This window comes from Apostichopus japonicus, chromosome 16 (genome assembly GCF_037975245.1).
Source record: "Apostichopus japonicus isolate 1M-3 chromosome 16, ASM3797524v1, whole genome shotgun sequence".
Taxonomy (NCBI): domain Eukaryota; kingdom Metazoa; phylum Echinodermata; class Holothuroidea; order Aspidochirotida; family Stichopodidae; genus Apostichopus; species Apostichopus japonicus.
Window position 1 is genome coordinate 43950838 of NC_092576.1, and position 20808 is coordinate 43971645.

The window sequence follows — 20808 nt, forward strand, 5'->3', positions numbered from 1 at the left end:
GATAGCAGTACCAAACAGGTGTACCTCTAATACTAACAGTCTATGACTAACACAAATGTGTAGACTGTACTTCATAAATTAACATCCTATATATGCTACACAATACCTATTTCTAAATCTCACTGGTGAGGCAGCTAAGCTATAACCTACTGTACCTAGGCCTAGTCCGAGTACGATGTCCTAAATCAGAAATTAGGAGAGGTTAGGAGACACTGAAAGACACCGAACTAGCTCGTTGGAGAAGATACTACCTGAACTTCTGGTTTTAGCATCGACTGGAATTTAATTTTCAGGTGTGAAAGCTGTCAAAATACTCTGTCACCTCTGTGGCATTGGTATTCATGAATGGATTAATACTAGTGACGAGTGTAAGAACAAGGAGAGTGTACGTCTCGTCCAAACAAACATTATGGTTAGGCTATATGTGATAGGGCTGATACCCAGGCCATACTACTACTACTAGGCTAGTACTAGGGCCTAGTACTACCTAAGGCTAACGTTGTAACAAACTGTTACTAAGTGGAGACTAATGTTAGTTCCTTTCATGTATCACATACTGTCAGTACTAGTGTAGAATAGCGTGTAGGCTAGTGTGTCAATTTCCAACATCAAATTCAAAGAGTTGACCAGCCCACAGTTCCACTAGGCCTGCAATCACACAGATAATTATAATAAGGCTAGGCCTACTCAAAGTTGTGCAAGTGACTAACTGGAGCCTTGTCTAGAACTAAAGTCCATCAACATTAAAATATCAAAGTGGCTATTCTTACGCTATTCGTAAGAATAATTTCCGATTACGCATGCGCAGTTGCTATTTTTATGACAGGAGTACCATTTTTTACGACCAGGAGTAACAATACATTCCGGTTAGGGTTAGTGTTAGGGTTAGGATTGGGGTTTAGGGTTAAAGTTAGGGTTACGGTTACCCCTACTACATGCGCAGTTGCTTTATTTACTTTACTACGCTTGAATTCGCCTTTGTTGTAAGAATAAATAATTGTTACGACTAGTCGTAAGAATAGCCACGGCCTTAAAATATAGGATATCACTAATCTCTGTTTGGTGACCACATCAACCAAAGTATTGAACCGCAATTGCATCTTTGTTTAACTAAATAAGCTAGCCTAACACTAAGAGACCATGTCACAATATGTTACAAAAAGCAAAGAAAAGCTGCATAAAAATTCAATATTACTGCAAGGTGAAACAAGCCACATTGCTAATGGTGTAGTAGGCCTAGGCTTAGTATATATAGCATGGTGGGCTCATAATTGATGCACTTAAGGATTTGATCAACGATGACTATCAAGGAAAAATCCAAATCAATCAACTGTTTGCGTGGCCTAACTTTAGAATCCGTACCATATGAATGGGAAAGCTTACTTCGAATCGGCAGAATAACAACTGTATAATCCGGTTAGGATTAGGAGATAGAAGAACGGGAGGTGGAGATAGGGAGTGATTACATGAATGTGGGAGAGAGATAGTAAGCGGGATCTGGATTAACAGAAATAGTCGAATGGTATGGATTCTAAATTAGTACCGTTTGCATTTTTCATATGTGTAGTTACTCAGAAATGTATTGATAGAGAATATTATGTCCAGTCTAAACAATACAAAACAATGATTACAGTGTTTTCCTGTAACATATTTCGCAGTTGTGCAGATCTAAAGTTGCTATTTCATGCTGCGATTCAGCATAAGGAAGGGTCTTTGAGGCCAATTCTTGACCAATTATGTAACCATCTGAGAGCTGTGAGAGTGTTTTTTTTTTACTTTAATTATAAGGATAAGATGTGTCTCTTATTCAACATATATGTTATGTATTCAACAATTTAGATGCTTCAACTTGCCACAAGCCAATTTACATCAAATAGAAATAATGTTCTGTTCTTGTTTCTTATCCATCTTCGTAGCTATGTAATTGTTCTGTGGAGAAATTGCGGGTTTCAGGTGACAGAGGTCGACTGTTTCTGTTGGTACCGTGAATCTAAGGACTGCAGTCACTAAATGAAGAGCAATCCATTATGACGTCGATGGATAATATAGACTTAATAGATAAGAAGTCGTGCCGGGTGGTCGGTGAGTCAATTTAAAAATTAATGTACGTCTAAAAGTAATAATGTCTCACGACATCCGTTGATGCTTACTGTAGTAGACCTTCTCCGCGGAGAACGCGAGGCGATTCGGGATTACGGTTAAGTCTCGTCGTGGTATGATTAAAAGCCGCTGGGTGATGGACCAAAGTCTAACAGTTCAAGAGGATAAAGGATGCAATTGGGTGATGATTGTTAATATGTATTTACACTAGCTAGTTATACAGTTGTTCTGTGCCTCACACCAGTCTGTGGTTAATATAGTGAAGAGATCTCAGGTGACAGACCTTACAGTAGAAGCTTCCACTCTTCAAAGTTTCCTAAATGTGATCCTTCTTATTTGAATTAATCTTGCTAATTTCTACATGTATCCTGTACGAATCGTACAGCGTGAGTTTATCTGAGTCTAAAGGCCCGGTCACACTAAAGCGATATTATAATGGAATACGGTCCGATTTTTCCGATTTTAGGCCGAAGAGTGAGGTTTGTGGTAGTGAATGTAATGAATGCAGTGGAATATTCGAATACCTACTCCAAATCTGAGGGGTTCTGGAACGGACTACATTCTGAAGTGATGTCACATCGATAAAAAAACGATAAAAACGATACAAATCGGAAGAGAAATCGGATAGCTATCCGATAAAAGGAAACGGAGTCAATATCAAAAGTTAGGAGAGGGCTTTTCCACATCGGAATGGCTCAACAGATAGCAAATCAAGTCCTTTATCACTGTGGCTAGAAGACCCGAATGAAAAACTGGCTGTTTCGATTCCTCCAGGAAAATCGGATAGTATTCCGGAAAAAATCGGTATAGTGTGACCGGGCCGTAATGCTAACACCGCCGTAAACTAGGGTGCGTCGGTATACCGATATAACTGGTATTTCACTCATACCGTTAGTGACGTTACTGAAATGATCTGTCATCAAATCTTGGAATAAGTTGCTGCAAAAGGAAAAACATAGATGGGAAAGTCGTGGTCATAAAGCCGCAAATACATTAGTAGGCTAGACCAGTGCCCATACGGTTCATGCTAGTGTTTGACAGTACAGTTATCGCTGTAAGTAGCGGTTCCACGAAAATTCCTGGTATACCCGGTAATAGCAGGTATTGGTCAGCGGGTATATCGGTATCTGTTTTTGCTTAAATACCGACGCACCCTATGTATGATGCTGCAGATGCCTTGTTCATTTTGTTTTCTTAATAATCAGTTTGAGGGAGGTTTTTGTTCTTTTTCTTAAGTTTGATCATTTTTGGCAATATCAACTTTATACGCAGTGCTCGGTGGGTTTGGCAAAATTGAACGAATCAGTGCACAATGCTATTGGTAATACACGAGACCTCTCTGTTTTCTGGTCGTACTTTCCTTCAGAGAATTCACCTTGTTTAATCTTCTTGTATTTTTTGGCAGTTCATAGAGCAAGGAATCTTAAGCCCAGAGGTAAAGACAGTAAGAGCAGTCCATTTGTTACCATCTGCCTTGGAAAAGAAAAATTTGCGACCTCAGTGATCGAAAAATCCCAGAATCCGGAATGGAACGAAGACTGCGAATTGTAAGTGATGGCAAGAAAACTATTGAGTAGCAAAATTATGAATCTGTGAAATCCTATCGAACTGTGTTGATGTGTGTCGTTGAAAAAAACAAATGATTAGAACTTTTGTTGATGGGAGGGAGGCAAACAGGTTTGAGCAATTTGTGTGCTTGAGAAGAGTCCCCAAAATGCTGAGTAGTTTTATCATCTGGTATATAGTGAGGACTATATAATACTTGAGTGGGCGAATGCAATTGGGAGGGTCTGAGTGGGGGGTAAGGCAAGTGGAGGGTTGTTAGAAAATAACAATAGGAAAGAAAATCAGTTGTTCATGAAGCAGGGGAGTGGGTCAGATGTTAGATTCTCACATGATACAGGGACAGGAAATTAATAGTGAAAATTAGGAATTGGGAAAGATTTAAGAAGAACCACTGGATAAAAGAAACACTTTGGGTGAGGGAGGGTGGGGAATGTGGGGTCATTGACTGGTTGTGACTAGTCACTTTTTGGTGTTAATGTTCGGTGGTAAAAAATGACCAGCTCCATCTAGGCTCATCCCTTGTAAATATCTAAACATATCAGGAGACATGGTTAATGGTAATCAATAATAAACGCTACATACATTACGCACAGTCATTTCAAGTGGAACCTGTAACAGGGCAATTTGCCATGAAAAGAGATATTTGATATGGTAAGTTTGTTGGTCAGTGTTAAAGATGTGACTGTTGGGTGTAACGACTGGAGGGCGACAAGGAATAACGACCTCTGCTCTGTGTGATGCTGTTACAGACACATAAGATGACCATAGAAGGAGGGAAATTACTGGTGTCTGGAGTATGTACAGCTATAGAAGTGTTACCAGGTTGCTTGAGATATATGGTAGAGTGGAAATGTTGTGAGGAGATATGTTCGCTATTCTCTTGAATTACTTCCCCCCCCCCCCTCTCCCTGTTAAGGATTCTGTTATTCTTAGTAACAGTACCTCGCCTCTGTTTGCACATGAGTATACAGAGTTTATCAAGTTTCTCATGGTAATGACCTGTAATACATGTATATGTGATTTGAGTCAGCATTCATCCTCCTCTCTCAGGATTGTCCGTCCAAGGGACTCCAAGCTGGAACTGACAGTTCTCCACCAAGATTTCTTCCTGGAGAGGTTCCTGGGGAAAGTTGAGATCCCCCTCATGGAGGTAGAAGCTGCACCAAAGAGATCAATTAGAGGGTAAGCTCATCCATTTTCCTGCTGACAGCCCTGTCCCCCTTTCCCCTTCTCCTTCTCCCTTCCCTTCCTCTACCCCCTTCTCCCTTTCCCTTACCACTTTCCCCTTCACCCTTTCCCCTTCTGCACCCTACCTAAATCTGATTTTAAAACTCACTGCTAAAATATGTTGAATGCAAACATCTAGTTGCATAGCTTGCCAGGTAAAATGTAACACTTCCTTCCCATTTTGACTTTAGTTTTTGGACTAAAAGCAATGAAATGTCCAGCTTTTCCCTCTAACATTTGCTTTTTAGAATAAAGTGACTAATGGAATACAAAGCAATGTCTCTTTTAGAATTAGTTTTTGGAATAAAGTGACCAACTGAAAACAATTAACGTCCCTTTGAAATTTGTTTTTGGAATAAAGTGAATACAACTACTGTAATGTCCCTTTTAGAATTAGTTTTTGGAATAAAGTGACCGAATGGAATACAGTTAATGTCCTTTTACAAATTTGTTATTGGAATAAAGTGACTGATAAGAATACAACTAATGTCCCCTTCAAATTTGTTTTTGGAATAAAGTGACCAATAGAATACAAGAAATGTCACTTTTATAATTTTTTTTTTGAATAAAGTGACCAATGAAATACAATTACCGTCCCTCTTAAAATTAGTTTTTGGAATAAAGCTACCAATGCAATACAAAGCAATGTCTCTTTTAGAATTAGTTTTTGGAATAAAGTGACCAACTGAAGACAATTTAAGTCCCTTTGAAATTTGTTTTTGGGATTAAGTGACCGATGGAAAACAATTAATGTCCATTTTAGAATTAGTTTTTTTTCATTTTTTTATGAAAGTTACCAATGGAATACAACTAATATCTCTTTTAGAATTTGTTTTTGGAATAAAATGACCATTGTAGCTATCATTACCATGATTAATACTTGTTAACCGGTTGACATCTGTTCTGGATTTAATTTGTGTCAACTAATTTTATCAATGTCAATATTTTCACACCTTTGATGAGCCAACTGCTGGCACATCCCGTAGAGCAATCACAAACAGATATGGTTACATGTGTGTGTCACCATTGAGAAATTTATGCGTTTAGAACTCAAACTTTACCTAGCCTGTATGACGAAAGATGTGCAACTAACCAGATTTAGTACTGTAATACCACTGTACAGTACTTCCTCATATGGAGTGCCGCCTATTTCACTGACGAGGTTCGATTTGTAAATATTTCCGCACCACTGGTTCTGTGCAAACAACAGACTTTTAAGACTTGGATAATAAAACAAGGAATTTACGAGTCAGCCTGGACTCTCAACTCTGAATTGGTAAAAGGTCTGTATGTGCGACCGCGATGTTTGAACTGTATTCCTTTTCACAGTCACGGTTTGTAAGAATTTTGGTCTCAAAGTACCCACCCAACTCCAGTTAAATTTATAGCTGTGTATAGACATTTTTTGGGGTAATTTAATGGCTGAATAGTCCAAACAGGTTCTCAACCTATAAAATGATATTTGTGGCTGCAGATGTTTGTCCAAAATTATTTGTTGACTCTTAACAAGATTTAAAGGTGGTGTATATTCCGGTGGGACGCCATGTAAAACTTTATATGGAAAAGTCAACTATTCCGCAATGATAGTTGACAAGACTTCCTTATCTAAATTTTTTTGTCCTTAACTCAAGATATGGGTGATTGAATGAAACTTAATTTGGCTGGTTAAACCCTCGATTCTTCCGTGCGAAGGATCCCTCATTGATGGTCTGTGATGTCATAACCATGGTCTGTGATGTCATAACCATGGTCTGTGATGTCATAACCATGGTCTGTGATGTCATAACGATGGTCTGTGATGTCATAACGATGGTCTGTGATGTCATAACGATGGTCTGTGATGTCATAACAATGGACTGTGATGTCATAACGATGGTCTGTGATGTCATAACGATGGACTGTGATGTCATAACGGCAAATATTCTTCCAAAGCTTTACTTTCCTATGATACTGTTCTGGACGATTTATCATTGAAGCCCGATGCATGTTGGAATGTTTCCTCAGCTGTGCAGGTTCTCCGTAAATTTAGAGTGTCATCAAAATTTAATTGTTTCAGAAATACTGTTTACCTCTGTGTTTAAGAGACTTGAATATTATAAAGAAAAATAAAAACCCTTCGGTGATAAGTTAAGATTGTAAAGGAATATTTAAAGAGGGACAGACTCCTTTGGAATACCTCTCTCACAATCTGGTCAGATTGAAGGGGGGGGAGAGTGGGATGGGGGAGAGGGGTGGCATGTTCAGCTAAGGGTCTCTTTGGAGTAACATCTCATGATCTTGCTGGATGACAGTATATAACATGTGTGTCTGTCTGTCTGTCTGTTCAAGTATTTCAAGAGTCTTTCTCTCTCTTTTTCTCCCATTTTATCTAGATGGTACAAATTATTAGGAAAAGGCAGCAAAACCAAAAAGGAAGATAAAAACCGAGGAGAAATAGAAATCACAGCACAGATGAAGGGAGACTCGAATAGGAGTATCCTACCTACGGCCATCAACGTAAAGAGTGAGTGACCGCGTCCGACAAACCTCGGAATATTACTATTAGTAGATGACCAACGACACACTGGCCTCTGCGTCTAGCTCGCCGAAAATGTATACAAAATTACAAATGCACACCCCAGGAGGGTCTTACCCCTGCCCCCTCCCCACCCCCTTACCCAAATGCCTTCCTTAGATTGAGGAATGTTAGATTAGGTAATGAATTGCTCCAATGAGGTCAAATGTGTGGAGAAAGGCTGTAAGGTGTTTAACCATGGGTGACCATTTTGTGACTTTATAGCATATTTGCCAGCAGCACAGAAATCCTTAATAAATTTACTTTGGCGGATAACAAATTTTCTTGTAAATTTTTCGTGGGGTGTGGGTGTGGTGCATGGGGGTGTGGGTGTGGTGCATGGGGGTGTGGGTGTGGTGCATGGGGGTGGGGGTTGAGTGAAGGAAGGGTTTTGCTATTCATCCTTGTAATATGTCAATAATATTTAACAATTAGCAGTGAACTGATGGAAAGAGACAAAGCAAGAATTATTTAAATGAAAAGTTTTTTAGTGAATCGGTCATTGAATCACAACCAATATGTTGTACACGCTGTCCATGTATTATGTAGCTAGTGATACTAACAGCATTGTTACAGTATGTTGTTCACACTGCCTGTGTAATATGTAGCTAGTAAAACTAATAGCATTTTTACAGTACGATGTACACACTGTCCATATGTATTATGTAGCTAGCAATACTAGCAGCATTGTCAGTATGTTCTACACACTGTCCATGTATTATGTATTTGAACAGCATTGTTACAGTATTTTCTACACAGTGTCCATGTATTACATAGCTAGCAGCATTGTTATAGTATGTTGTACACACTGTGCCTGCGTATTATATAGCTAGTAATACTAGCAGCATTGTTACAGTATGTTGTACACACTGTGCCTGTGTAATATGTAGCTAACATGTTGTACACACTGTCCATATGTATTAAGTAGCTAACAGCATTGCTACAGTATGCTGTTCACACTGCCTGTGTAATATGTAGCTAACATGTTGTACACACTGTCCATATGTATTAAGTAGCTAACAGCATTGCTACAGTATGCTGTTCACACTGCCTGTGTAATATGTAGCTAACATGTTGTACACACTGTCCATATGTATTAAGTAGCTAACAGCATTGCTACAGTATGCTGTTCACACTGCCTGTGTAATATGTAGCTAATATGTTGTACACACTGTCCATATGTATTATGTAGCTAACAGCATTGTTACAGTGTTGTACACACTGTGCCTGTGTATTATGCAGCTAGTAATACAGCACTAGCAGCATTGTTACAGTATGCTATACACAGTGGCCATGTATTATGTATTGAGCAGCATTGTTACAGTATGTTGCATATAAGTGTACATGTATATGGTATACAGATCATTGAATCAAAAGCAATATGCATAGCTAAACATAGAAAATATTGGCTAAAATACTATTCTTTTCAAACTGTTAAGTTGTGCAAAGAAATTACTGAACGCAAAAAACAAAAATTCTCGTAATGTATCGATGATTGTACTATAATTTCTACTTTTCCAGGTTTTGCCCGACTCAATGTCCATCCGTTGAGGAAAGCCACAAGTACGCCATATATTGCTAGCCACGAAGACACCAGTACGAACCCATTCGCAGAAACGCCAGATGACGATAACTTAGAGGTAAATAAAATATGTCTCTAAAATATGAAAGAAAGGATTACGTATTTATATCAGCCAGTTATCAACTTTATCTTACATTCTCTATTGCTTCTAAAAGACATATCAAAGTTTTTAAAAGCTAAAAGGAGTTAACAAAAATAACTTTATTTTGCAGTGTTATGTTAATCATTTCAAGTTTAAAGAAAAAGATAAACAGATGTTTGTTAATTTCATCGTCCAATCATGTGTGACGTCACATACTATTGCAAAATGTGATAAATTTCTATGTAAAATGTATCTCTTTATGGTACACACTTAAAACAATCCGTTCTAAATAATTGTGTATTCTGAACCGCGTTGTGCATCACATTTCCAATTGATTTGGAATAGCTTTACGGTACACACTTAAAACGATTCATTCTAAATAATTGTGTATTCAGAACGGTGTTGTGGATTACGGTTTTCCATTGATTTGGATACAGCTTTACGATACACTTAAAAAACAATCCGTTCCAAATAATTGTGTATTCAGAACCGTGTTGTGCATTATGGTTTCCCATTGATTTGGATATAGCTTTACGGTACACACATAAAATGATTTGTTCTGAATAATTGTGTATTCAGAACCGTGTTGTACATTACTTTTGCCCATTGGTTTGTATCTTTACGGTACGCCCATAAAATGACTCGTTCCAAATAATTGTGTATTCAGAACCGTGTTGTGCATCACAGTTTCCCATTGATTTGGATACAGCTTTATGCTACACATAAAAAACGATTCGTTCTAAATAATTGTGTATTCAGAACCGCATTAGCATTATGGTTTCCCATTGATTTACATATAGCGGGTCTCTGCCCCCCAGGACATACCCAAACCACCGAGGGGAGAGAATGAACCGCAAAAGAGTCCAATGTCCAGGCTCTCGGCTAGCAGCCCTCAGAAGGAACAATCACCGACATTCCAGAGACAGGGAATGGGACGGAAGATCGTGAGGACTTCCATCAGAAAGGACAAGGTAGGCTTATAGAAATGGAAAGTTATAAAAAATTACTTGGTTTAATCAGCTGCATGAGTCCAAATCCCCCCTTACAGAAATGGAAAGTTATCAAAAATTACTTGGTTTAATCAGCTGCATGAGTCCAAATTCCCCCCTTACAGAAATGGAAAGTTATAAAAAATACTTGGTTTAATCAGCTGCATGAGTCCAAATCCCCCCTTACAGAAATGGAAAGTTATCAAAAATTACTTGGTTTAATCAGCTGCATGAGTCCAAATTCCCCCCGTACAGAAATGGAAAGTTATAAAAAATACTTGGTTTTATCAGCTGCAGGAGTCCAAATTCCCCCCTTACAGAAATGGAAAGTTATCAAAATACTTGATTTAATCAGCTGCAGGAGTCCCAATTTCCCCCTTACAGAAATGGATAGTTATCAAAAATACTTGGTTTAATCAGCTGCATGAGTACAAATTCCCCCCTTACAGAAATGGAAAGTTATAAAAAATACTTGGTTTAATCAACTGCATGAGTCCAAATTCCCCCCTTACAGATATGGAAAGTTATAAAAAATACTTGGTTTAATCAGCTGCATGAGTCCAAATTCCCCCCTTACAGAAATGGAAATTTATAAAAATACTTGGTTTAATCAGCTGCATGAGTCCAAATTCCCCCCTTACAGATATGGAAAGTTATAAAAAATACTTGGTTTAGTCAGCTGCATGAGTCCAAATTCCCCCATAAAAAAAACTTCTGTGTGCGATGATGATATTCAAGTAATTTTGGAACGGTACAGTTTATATCTTATCATTCAGAAAAAAGAAATGAACATGGTCTTTATTTGCTATTTTAGATTGGATCAGGAGTGGTATAAAAATTATCAAGTATCAATAAATGTTTAGAGAAATGAAGAGATATGGAATTAATAAATTGCTCAGGATTAATATCCTTAAGTTGGTGAAAAGTATTTACAGCAAGGTGAGGAGGGGGGGGGGGGGGGTAGATGGTAAAAAGTACCTACAGCAAGGTGAGGAGGGGGGGAGATTAGTTTTATCAATTTAGTATCTCATTTTGAGAGTTATTCTGCAAGTTCTCGTAGAATTGCAGACTAAACGCAAAATTGTCTGTTTTAAGAAGAAGATAGAGATGAGTGAATCCAACATATAATGATACCAGCTTGGAATAAAATTATTATTGACTTGCAGTACTTAATCACTATGAAAACATGACCATTAATAGTTTAAGTTTGAATCTCATAGCATTCTATATATTACTTTGAATAAATAGAATATTTTTTGGGCCCAAGCTATAAAATACAACATCCATTCATATTCTGTGTATCTGTTTTTAAGCGCCTTTGAACGGCTGTTGTTGATATTGTCGCTATAATAATGTTTTCTGATTGATTGATCGATTGATTGGTTGATTGGTTGATATGTGTATAAATTAATCGTTGACATCATTTTGCAAACGGCTAAAAGATATGGATAATGATACCTTGGAGAATGCTTTGTATTCCAAGGCAAACGTGTCATGGCTACAGCTATTAATTTATACCGTTGCTTGGTTACCCTTGTCTTTAGTTGAAGGTATACATTCTGTAACACTCCTGCTTATAAACCTGTACGAGTCCTCTACCCACCCCACCCCACCCCCACGCCTATCAGAACGAAGACATGATGGCATAATATTGTTAATCACTCCCGATCCACACTCTTGTTTGAAATTTCAACCTTTGGTTCATGAAAGAGTACCTCAAATACTGCCAATTTTTTCTCGCCCAGCTTGTGCATTTTTTTAAACCTGTCAGTGACCGTGGGGTACATGTACAATAAGGTCTTTGCCATCTAAAAACATATTTGTGCAGAAGTCATGGTAACTTCACAGAATCGGTCTGTACACGAACTGTAGCCGTCCAGTCTGCTATAGGGCTCCTCTACCCCCTCCCCTTGCACCTCCTTCCATTGTTATCAGTACCATTGACTTCTCCAGGTTTTTGAAAGTTGTATGCTGTTATATATGTAAAAGCTCAATCCAGCTAATTGCTTTGTTATCCCTCGTAACTACAATACGATGGCTCATGTCTCTGTATTCATTATGTGAATTGAATTGTGTATTTGTCCCTAGCCTATATGCCTAAATGTTTTCTGCTTTACCTTATGGTCACACTGAGTGACTTACATCTTGTCACTGCTTCATTTGCCGTCTAGCTTAACTTGTTTTTTAACTACCGTAATTCCTCTGCTTTCCTGCAAGTGTCAATGTCTTGTCATTCGTCTGCATGTCCTGCGGTGTGCTTTTCGTTTTGTTGACAGGAGACCCTGCATGGCAGCACACCTAACTTAGCCGACACAGCCCGGTCAGATCTGGACACCGCCCGGTCAGATCTGGACACCCCTTTTAAGAGGCAGGCTACCTATTCTAGCCAGACCTCTCTGGGTCCGATCACCGTCTCTAACAACAGTGCCAGATTCAGAAAGAAATCTGCCACCATATCTTCCCAGGAGAAACCCAAGGAGGTGGAGATGGCGATGAGGAAGGTGGAGCAAACGGCGATGAAGAGGGTCGAACAGCAATCAGGAGACTCGTCGCCAAGGCCGATATTACGCACCCTCTCGGAGGAATGCTTGTCCAAGTCTGCTGAGAAGCTACTGGAGGAAGACGCCAAAGCAGCAAATCAACCAGCTAAAAGGAGTAAGTTAAAAAAAGATATATATATATGTAAATTGAGGTATAGTGGTGTAGCCCCTTCGCCTTCTTAAGAAGTTAATACTGAAGCATTGACCAATTTAACTAATTTCCATTGCCCCCTTTGCCCTTCCATCCCCCTCAACAATATTTCATCTCCCTCCCTCCCTCCATTTCCCCCATTTATCCCTTTAATCTCACCTATTACTCCCTCTCCTCTCACCCCCCTACTCTCTCTCCTTACCTCCTACTCTCACCCCCCTGCACCCCTTCATTTCTGCCCCCTCCCCATCACTGCACCTTCACTTCAGTTTTAAAGAATATTAAAAACAAAATGGTTCCTCGATCTGAAAGCTAACTATTTTCGTGGAGTGTATTGGGAGTCGTAAACGGTATACATCGTAATGCCTTTTCAAACATAATTTTTTTGTTTATTCGTGTATGTGTGTGTGTGTCTCATTCTCAGTATTCTACAAGCCAACTTCCAAGTCTGCCAGGAGATCTAAGGCTACAAGCCAGTACTATATAAGGGACACCCCATCACCTACCCATACACCCCCAGCAAGTCTTCCATCGTCACCGACTCACACCCTCGACGACGACCAACCACCGTTTCCTCCGTCCACCCCTGAGGGCGAAGACACCGCGGACGGTATAGTGTTTGCAGCTCATCCTCTCCAAAGCCTCTCCAAGGAGGTAAGTACGCCACCTACCTTCATGGTACTGTCCTCTCACAATCGCAATTGTTTTTTTTTTGGTATTTTTGCAAACACTACATTACACGATAAGCGTCCGATGTGTCGAGTTAGGTTATACAGGCATGAGCTTTTTCCGTGAATTCGCGGAATATCCGCTTGTTTTCTACCTCGGAGACAAATACTATTATCCTAACACACTGTAACATACGCAAACTGGAGCCTATACTGCAATTTTTTCAAAGTTCTGTGATTTTGTTTTTACCCAAGGCGCATCACTGGTTATATCAAGAAGGAATAATTTATTCAATTATCGCATAGCAAAATGCTGATGCAACAAGGTGGTCAAATCTCTATACCAGTGCAAAGATGTATATAGCAGATTTTTTTTTTCTACAGGAATCGTAATATTTTAAAGATATTATAAGCTAGACAGCCTTCAAGCCTGTTACACAAAGATGTTTAAACACCAAGTCGTTACAAGTCAATTGACAGTCGTACCATGTTTGCCAAAGAAAAGAAAAACAGTCATTTTGTATACTTCCACGTTAGTGACTTTTGGTAGGGCCTTTATTTACTCTCCCAGATAAATGGATTAGTGGAGGAGTCATCTAAGCGGATAATGGATTATACCCTAGTCTGGGGAGATTAGCATCTCATGTGTTATAAACAAAGGTCAATGGATAGTTGTGTGGTCATTGCTAATGTATATGTTGTAACACACACAACAGTAAGATATAAGCTATATTAGTCAGGCTCGTGTAGGTTTGTCATGCCTAGAATTTCACAATTTATAGTCACTTGCTCAGAAATTTCAGTTCGTAGCAGCAATCCACTGGCTAAAAACCAATCCCACTCGCGGTTTCTTTGGATGCATACAAGAGCAACGTTTATTTACACTGGCAGGGAAAAAATGGCAGTTACTTGCTTCTAACTAGCAAATAAGGGATTCTACTGGCTTTCAGCCAGTAAGTATAGCATATTGTGAAAGTTGAGGCTTGCAGGGTATAAAACTATTACCTTAGGACTGGGTAAATAGGACATCCACTAGGGTGAAAAACTGACCATGTGACAGTCAGGTGTTGACTGTTTTAAACTGCAGGGTCCTCTCTAAGTCCGCAATTATTGTCTTGGTATTTTTTATGAGAGCTGGTAAAGGTATCGATAAACCTGGTATCTCTAACCCTCGAATCACTCGATAAATAACGATAATTTTCATGTTGTGAATTTTCTACTTTCAAATGACAAATTCTGCTCACCTATGGAGAGTCAGGGTAGGGCATTTCTGAGCCACCAGATACCAAGATCTGCTTGCCCACGATGAGGCGACGAAACATAAGTTTGTCGAGGCCTAGTTAGAAATGAAGAACCAAATTGGGGGATATTTTTCACCATTTCCATTTTCTGCCAATTTTTATCTAGGAACTCATAAAGAAAATTACTGACCTGGAAAACGAGGTGAAGGACAAAGACAAACAGCTGACTCTTCAGGAGAGATATATCGATGAACTTCTGCTAAAAGTAATCACGGTGTCCCCTGGACTGCTGGACCAGGGCTTCCAACCTAAACCAAGTATCAAGGCCCGCTCACCGGTCCAAAGGTACCAGGCAAAGAAACAGGAGGTAGTTATCTGATGATGAGAAATTTTCCCTTTTCAGAAGCAGGAGAGAGCGGTTTCTGGAAAAGAAGTAGGCCCAAAAGTGCCTGTAATCTTTGTATACATGTAAGAAAAGTTTTATATTTTTAAACAGTAACAGAGAAATCTGTCAATAATAGATAAAAGGTTATTTACGGCTCTGAGGAGTCGATCCGAGATACTTAAAGGCTGGCAGTTGTGGTTCAGGGTGTATAAGTTTCTCACAAGACTCCCTACCAAATGCTGTGGGTTACAACATAATAAATAGGACTCAGTTAAAGAGCAGTTGTAGAGTTGGACAGTCAAGATGTGACTGAAATTTGGATGAAAATTTGTAGGCAAATTTGAGATATTATAAGAGATTGGAAGATAAATCCCCAGCTCATACAAAAGGCTAACCAAAATTGCAGTTTGACCTCTATAAATGAGAGCTTTATTGAGATCCATGCCAAGAAGAATTAATTGGTAGAAATGCTGATGTGTTTTGTTTTTAGTAATATGTAAGTTTCTTACTCAGTGATACATGTAACCAAGAGAAGCATTTGGGAACAACACAAGAAGTTTGTAGCAAATTTGGAGCAGATGATTTAATTTTCTGCTAGTTCCTCCCCCACCCACCTCCTCCCAAATGCCCTCCCCCCCTTTTTGACATATCTAGTCTCCCTTTTCTATTAACTCACCCATCTGCCCCACTTTATAAAAAAAATCAGGTTAAATAAAAACTTTTGCACAACTTTCTTTCCAAATCTTGCATTTCGTGTTTTGTAATTATAAACTGCTTTGTATTTCTTTCTTCTTCTTTTTCCCTTAAAAATGTTTTGTTTTTTTCTGTTTTTGGGGAAATGTTTCAAACATGAATAAACATTAATGTATCAACAGTTTTGCATGAATTAACCTAAACACCCCAAAAATTGCCAGCAAAAAATACTAATAGTATATTCTATATCGTATTCAAATAGTACTGTTCTTCTTCTTGACAAAAGTCTTGATATATAACAATGGGTTTTTTGTCTTTATATAACAATGGATTCTTTTGTCTTTATAGAACAAAAGAATGGAAAGGAAACAATTGAAGAGGCTTTTTGTTTTGTTTTGTTTTAAACCGCTGTAGCATTAGAGTCTGATATTGTTAATTCTTATATCCTCATGTATTTATGTAAATGTCATTTTATTTCTGTTTCCGAGCTCACCTTAATTCATCTCCTAGTCTCATTTTTCACAAACTTTTGTATTCTTCTCTCCAAACCTTTTTTTCCTTTGCTAGAATTATGTTTCTGTAAATTTAAAAGTAGCTGTTACTTTTGACCTTTTCTGATTTACAAAGTGTGAAATTCCTTCTTTATAAATGTATTCTTCGTATTCCCACCAGTAAACTACATCTATTTATTATTTTAACATTTTTATTTCCTGACGTATTGTCAGAGACAGTGGGATGTTTGCTCTGTTCTGCTCTCATATCTCTGCCTTTATAACATTTCCTGTCTTGTGAAGTTGTCACCTACCTGATTGAAGTTAGCAACCACTAACAGCTCATGTAAACCAAGACCCAATTCTTATAAATAGAGGGCAGCAATGCTCATTAAGAACTAACTGTAACTGTCATAAACACAACATTTCCTTCTGTTCTTTTCTGTTTCTTTATTTCTATTCTCTCTTTTATTATTTTGTTCTTTCCATTTTTCGTTTCTTTTCTTTTTCTTCTTTTTATTTTCCTGTTTTTGGTCTCTCCTGTTGGCATCAAAAGTAAACAGAGTTTTACTGTATATTATATATTATCAAACATTTGTAGTCAATCTGAGTTCAAAGTCAATTCCATTATACAGTCAGTTTGACAGAAAATATAAAGAACAGACCACATAATCATATAAAAATAAACATCTTATTCTTCGTGGTTGGCCAGGTAAATCAGCCGTTATAAGTTTTGACCCTCAATATAAAGAGCTGTTTCTTTAAAAGCCTCCCCCCCCCCCCAAAAAAAATGGTACTGAAATGTAGTATGCACTAGTCTGATGAAGTTTGTTTCTTGTTTTAACTGTCTTAAATGGGTCAAAGTTACCTTTGTGCCTACAGCCACCCATTATTAATTACTCTAACTTTTATAATACACCAAATAAATGAAGTATGTAAAATCTTTACTTGAATAATTTGTCTACAACTATGTCTGGGAAGCCCTTATATTTTCAAATTAATATTAACAATAATTAACAGTAATTAAAATTAACAATAATTCAGTTATATAATCAAACAGTGTAACAAGCTAAGCTGAACCATGGGAAATGCTGCCATGCTTATTCAATCTTTTAAAATTTGGCTTTCCTTTTGTGTCATAAAAATCTATTTTCAATACTCCAATAAAATTTCGGTTCTGACGTGGTGCTCCTTTATGCTTATATTCCATATTTTTTTTCAGTAACATATTTGCTGTGGCATTTATTTTCTTTATAATCTCTTCGCACATTCTCATTTCTTTGAGACTCTTGTCTTGACAATCCAAGTTATAGATGAAGAAAATGGTACAATGAATCCTATTTTAAATTTTTTTTTTTCATTTTTAAAATTTTTTTTTTTATTAATCAGTTTAAGGATAAATGGTTTAAACAACTGTGAATATAGATCTTAGTCAAGCCAAAGCAAAATCTTCAGTGTTATATATGACAGCTAAACTGTGTTAACATGGCCATCTTCAAAAACTGCCACACGATATGATAAAATGATATTTGTAGAATTTGTAGAAAATCAGTAGCAGAAAATGAGAAAAAGACGACCGTTTCTTAGGCAATAGAATATTTGTAACTGATGTTTTAAAAACATCCAAATATGGCCTTGAAATTTCCCCAGTGCCTTCATGTTTTGATCAACTTTACCAGTTTCTCGTAAGCTTCTGGTTACCAAAGATTCTCAAATGGCCTTTGTAAGTATGTGGGATATATAAATGACTAAAACAAAATTATAGTTTTATGAATTCATCAGTGAAAATTCAGGAGAACAATAACCAATTGCTTTGTTTCTTTTGAAAAAAAATGTCAGATAAATAAGATAAATAAATGTTATTGGATGAGAAGTTATGAAAATATCAAGCTATTTGCTTACTCTAGTTCATTTTAAAAACAAAATACTTTATCAAATTGAGTTTTGATGGATGCAATTTATTAAGAGTTGATCTAGTTTATCGGTGGTAGTATTATAACGAGTCCTGACTGGAGAGATTGGAGTCGGAGTTAAGTTTCAATGTAAAGTTACTGGAAAACCAGTTTCGAAATAAAACAAATATTGTTAGCCAACTGCTCATCCACTAAAGAGCCTGTGTAAGAGAATGGGTACAAGTAAGAGGGTGTGACGTTTAAATACCAGCAGGTTCTTCAGAGGCTGCATGACTGACATGCTTGGAAAAAAGTTAGTGATTTTTTATTTTATTTAATGTGGAGATAATACAGTGACTTGGGTCAGTGACCAGGGGCACAACCACATATTCTTTTGGGGGAGGCGGTAGGGCGGGACTAGGCATCCCCCTTCCCACCTCTGGCAGACAGAATCTTCCCAAAAAAATTCTAGTGTATCGTACTAGTATCACTTAGAGTTTCTTCAAGTAAGCAGACAGTATACTTAATATATCCACTAGTGTAGCAGTGACTTAAAGTCATTCATAAGTGTAACTGGGTGTCCTTTTCTGTAATATCATGTATAAATATTTCATATATTATAATCACATGACACTCATATATCTGTAGTACTTAAATACACTGTTAGCATTATTACAGGTTGGACCGATATATACTTCATTTGTCAAGGCTGTTTATATATATCAATGATACATATATATATAAATGTTTCTGGATTTTCCAACACACTACAATTTCAATTGCATATATAAATATATATATATATATATATATATATCCCATTATTACCTGCTGCATTTTCTTTTATAATTTCTCCAAATTTATGGTGCAAGGGTTTCTCCCTTTTGTTGATGAAAAAATTTGACAGGTTTTCCATTCATTTGGAAAGTCACATTTTGACCTGTTTGATGACAACCATGTGCTTATTTAATATCAATTTGCGTCTAATGAAGTCACATTTATGTTCAATCTTTGTTGTAACGAATGTCTCTAAGGACAAAGAAATATCAGAATGTTCCCTGAATACAGTTCAGCTTCAAAGATTTGTTGATATGATTTATACATTGTATAACGAGCATAACACATTGTATCAGGTACAGCTTCTTTGTCAAGTTGTTCTGAAATAATAAAAAAAATATGTATGTCCAGTTATTAACAATTTTCAATTGTTCAATCACATGATATCTTATCTCAATGAGTACATATGTTTAATAGTTACATTAAACAAATGTTTCTACACAAGCCAAATGCAATGACTAGTTTACTTCATTTTAAAAATACACTATTTTGACACTTTTTTTTTCGTGTGTGAAACTTGTATTTAGTCTAACCCAGGACAACATGCCCAAGTTACAGTGCAACTGGGACACAATGACCGACCATGTCATGGCGTATTTTGACACCAAAAATGTCACAATTTTTGTACCCCTTATTTGTAATCTACCCCAAACGATTTTCTCTCGGTTAGCCGATGAGTGATTTAATGACAGATTTTTCAATCTAGTTTTCTGGTTCCTCATTTTTTTAGGGGGGGGGGGGGTGGGTGTTAGGGGTGGGAATCCTGTTTGGAGTTCATTGTTTTATCTAAACACTGTCACTGCTGCTCATTGGGATGGTCACAGTCAACTGGTACAGTATATGTGTTTATGTGTGTGAGGTTTGGTTAAAATATATATATCTATATATATATATATATTGCATAAATTGCATCCAAACCAATTTTTATCATCATTTCACATAATTACTGCCAAAAAAGGGGTTCCATAAATATTTACAAATTTTCAGTTCTCGCATCTATTATTGCCATTCTCATCATGAAGGGAGGTCCACAAAAATTGTTCTTCGAAAATGTTGTCTGTATTTGCGACAACCCTATGAGTCTCAATAATGTGCATTCGTATGCTTGTCTATCTCTCTGGTATGTGGGGCTTATATTCTAATTGGGACTAATCTTTGATACACTGTATAATTGGCAAAATAATTTGGTGCAAATTAATCCAGGTCCATTTTGAAGGAAAAAAATCAGAAATTAACTGCTATTTACCAACTCCTTGTACCAATTTTTATGGGGTTTTGTGTTCGTTTTTTTTTTTTGCTTAATGAAGGTTGTCTTTTTTACTGCCCAGAATATAATAATTTCATGTATTTCTAAGATTCTCATGGGATGGTTAGCTGAGAAAGGTTTGGCATCAGATTCATCCTGTGTATACAAACCACAAAATTTGGGAGTAGAAGAAATATCTTGCCCTTGTGTAATAGGTTTTGAAAGATCAAAACCTTCCTCATGCCATGCATGTTGATTTGTTAGTTAGTTTTACACACAAGGATTGTATTGAAATTATAATCAGTGATTTATGCAAATTACAATAAATAAAATATTACAAATTTAAAGAAATTGGTTTATACTTTATTTTGTCATACACAAATCTCATTTTATGACTAATTGTTTTTTTAACACTGCTGAAGGGATGGGATAGGTGAAGTGGTAAGTGAAAGGGAGGGGTGAGGAACGGGTGTGGGAGAGGCAAAACTTCTTTGGTTCAATGTTTATCTGAAGTTTTTCCCTTACATCCCCTTTTATTATTAAAGGGATGGGTGGAAAGGGGAA

The 20808-nt window shown here is 37.3% G+C and overlaps 1 protein-coding gene across 2 annotated transcripts; it reads left to right on the top strand.

Moving 5' to 3' along the window:
- Nucleotides 1-19478, top strand: LOC139983304 (uncharacterized). 2 transcript variants are annotated; one of them, XM_071996764.1, is made up of 10 exons: nt 1-293; nt 1917-2082; nt 3506-3647; nt 4717-4848; nt 7266-7396; nt 8969-9087; nt 9912-10082; nt 12566-12755; nt 13216-13445; nt 14867-19478. In XM_071996764.1, the coding sequence occupies exons 2-10, from the start codon at nt 2028-2030 to the stop codon at nt 15077-15079; spliced, it is 1383 nt and encodes a 460-aa protein (XP_071852865.1). In that variant the 5' UTR covers nt 1-293; nt 1917-2027; the 3' UTR covers nt 15080-19478. The 2 variants fall into 2 exon arrangements, with proteins under 2 accessions (XP_071852865.1, XP_071852864.1); XM_071996763.1 differs by having other exon boundaries at nt 2-293; nt 12377-12755.
- Nucleotides 19479-20808: the final 1330 nt, after the last annotated feature.

What these genes read in the sequence shown, in the direction of transcription:
- LOC139983304 (XM_071996763.1), top strand. Translation starts at nt 2,028, where the DNA reads ATGACGTCGATGGATAATATAGACTTAATAGATAAGAAGTCGTGCCGG. An exon ending in GAAGTCGTGCCGGGTGGTCG is followed by an intron (nt 2,083 to 3,505) that starts GTGAGTCAATTT and finishes ATTTTTTGGCAG; the next exon opens with TTCATAGAGCAAGGAATCTT. An exon ending in TCCAAAGCCTCTCCAAGGAG is followed by an intron (nt 13,446 to 14,866) that starts GTAAGTACGCCA and finishes ATTTTTATCTAG; the next exon opens with GAACTCATAAAGAAAATTAC.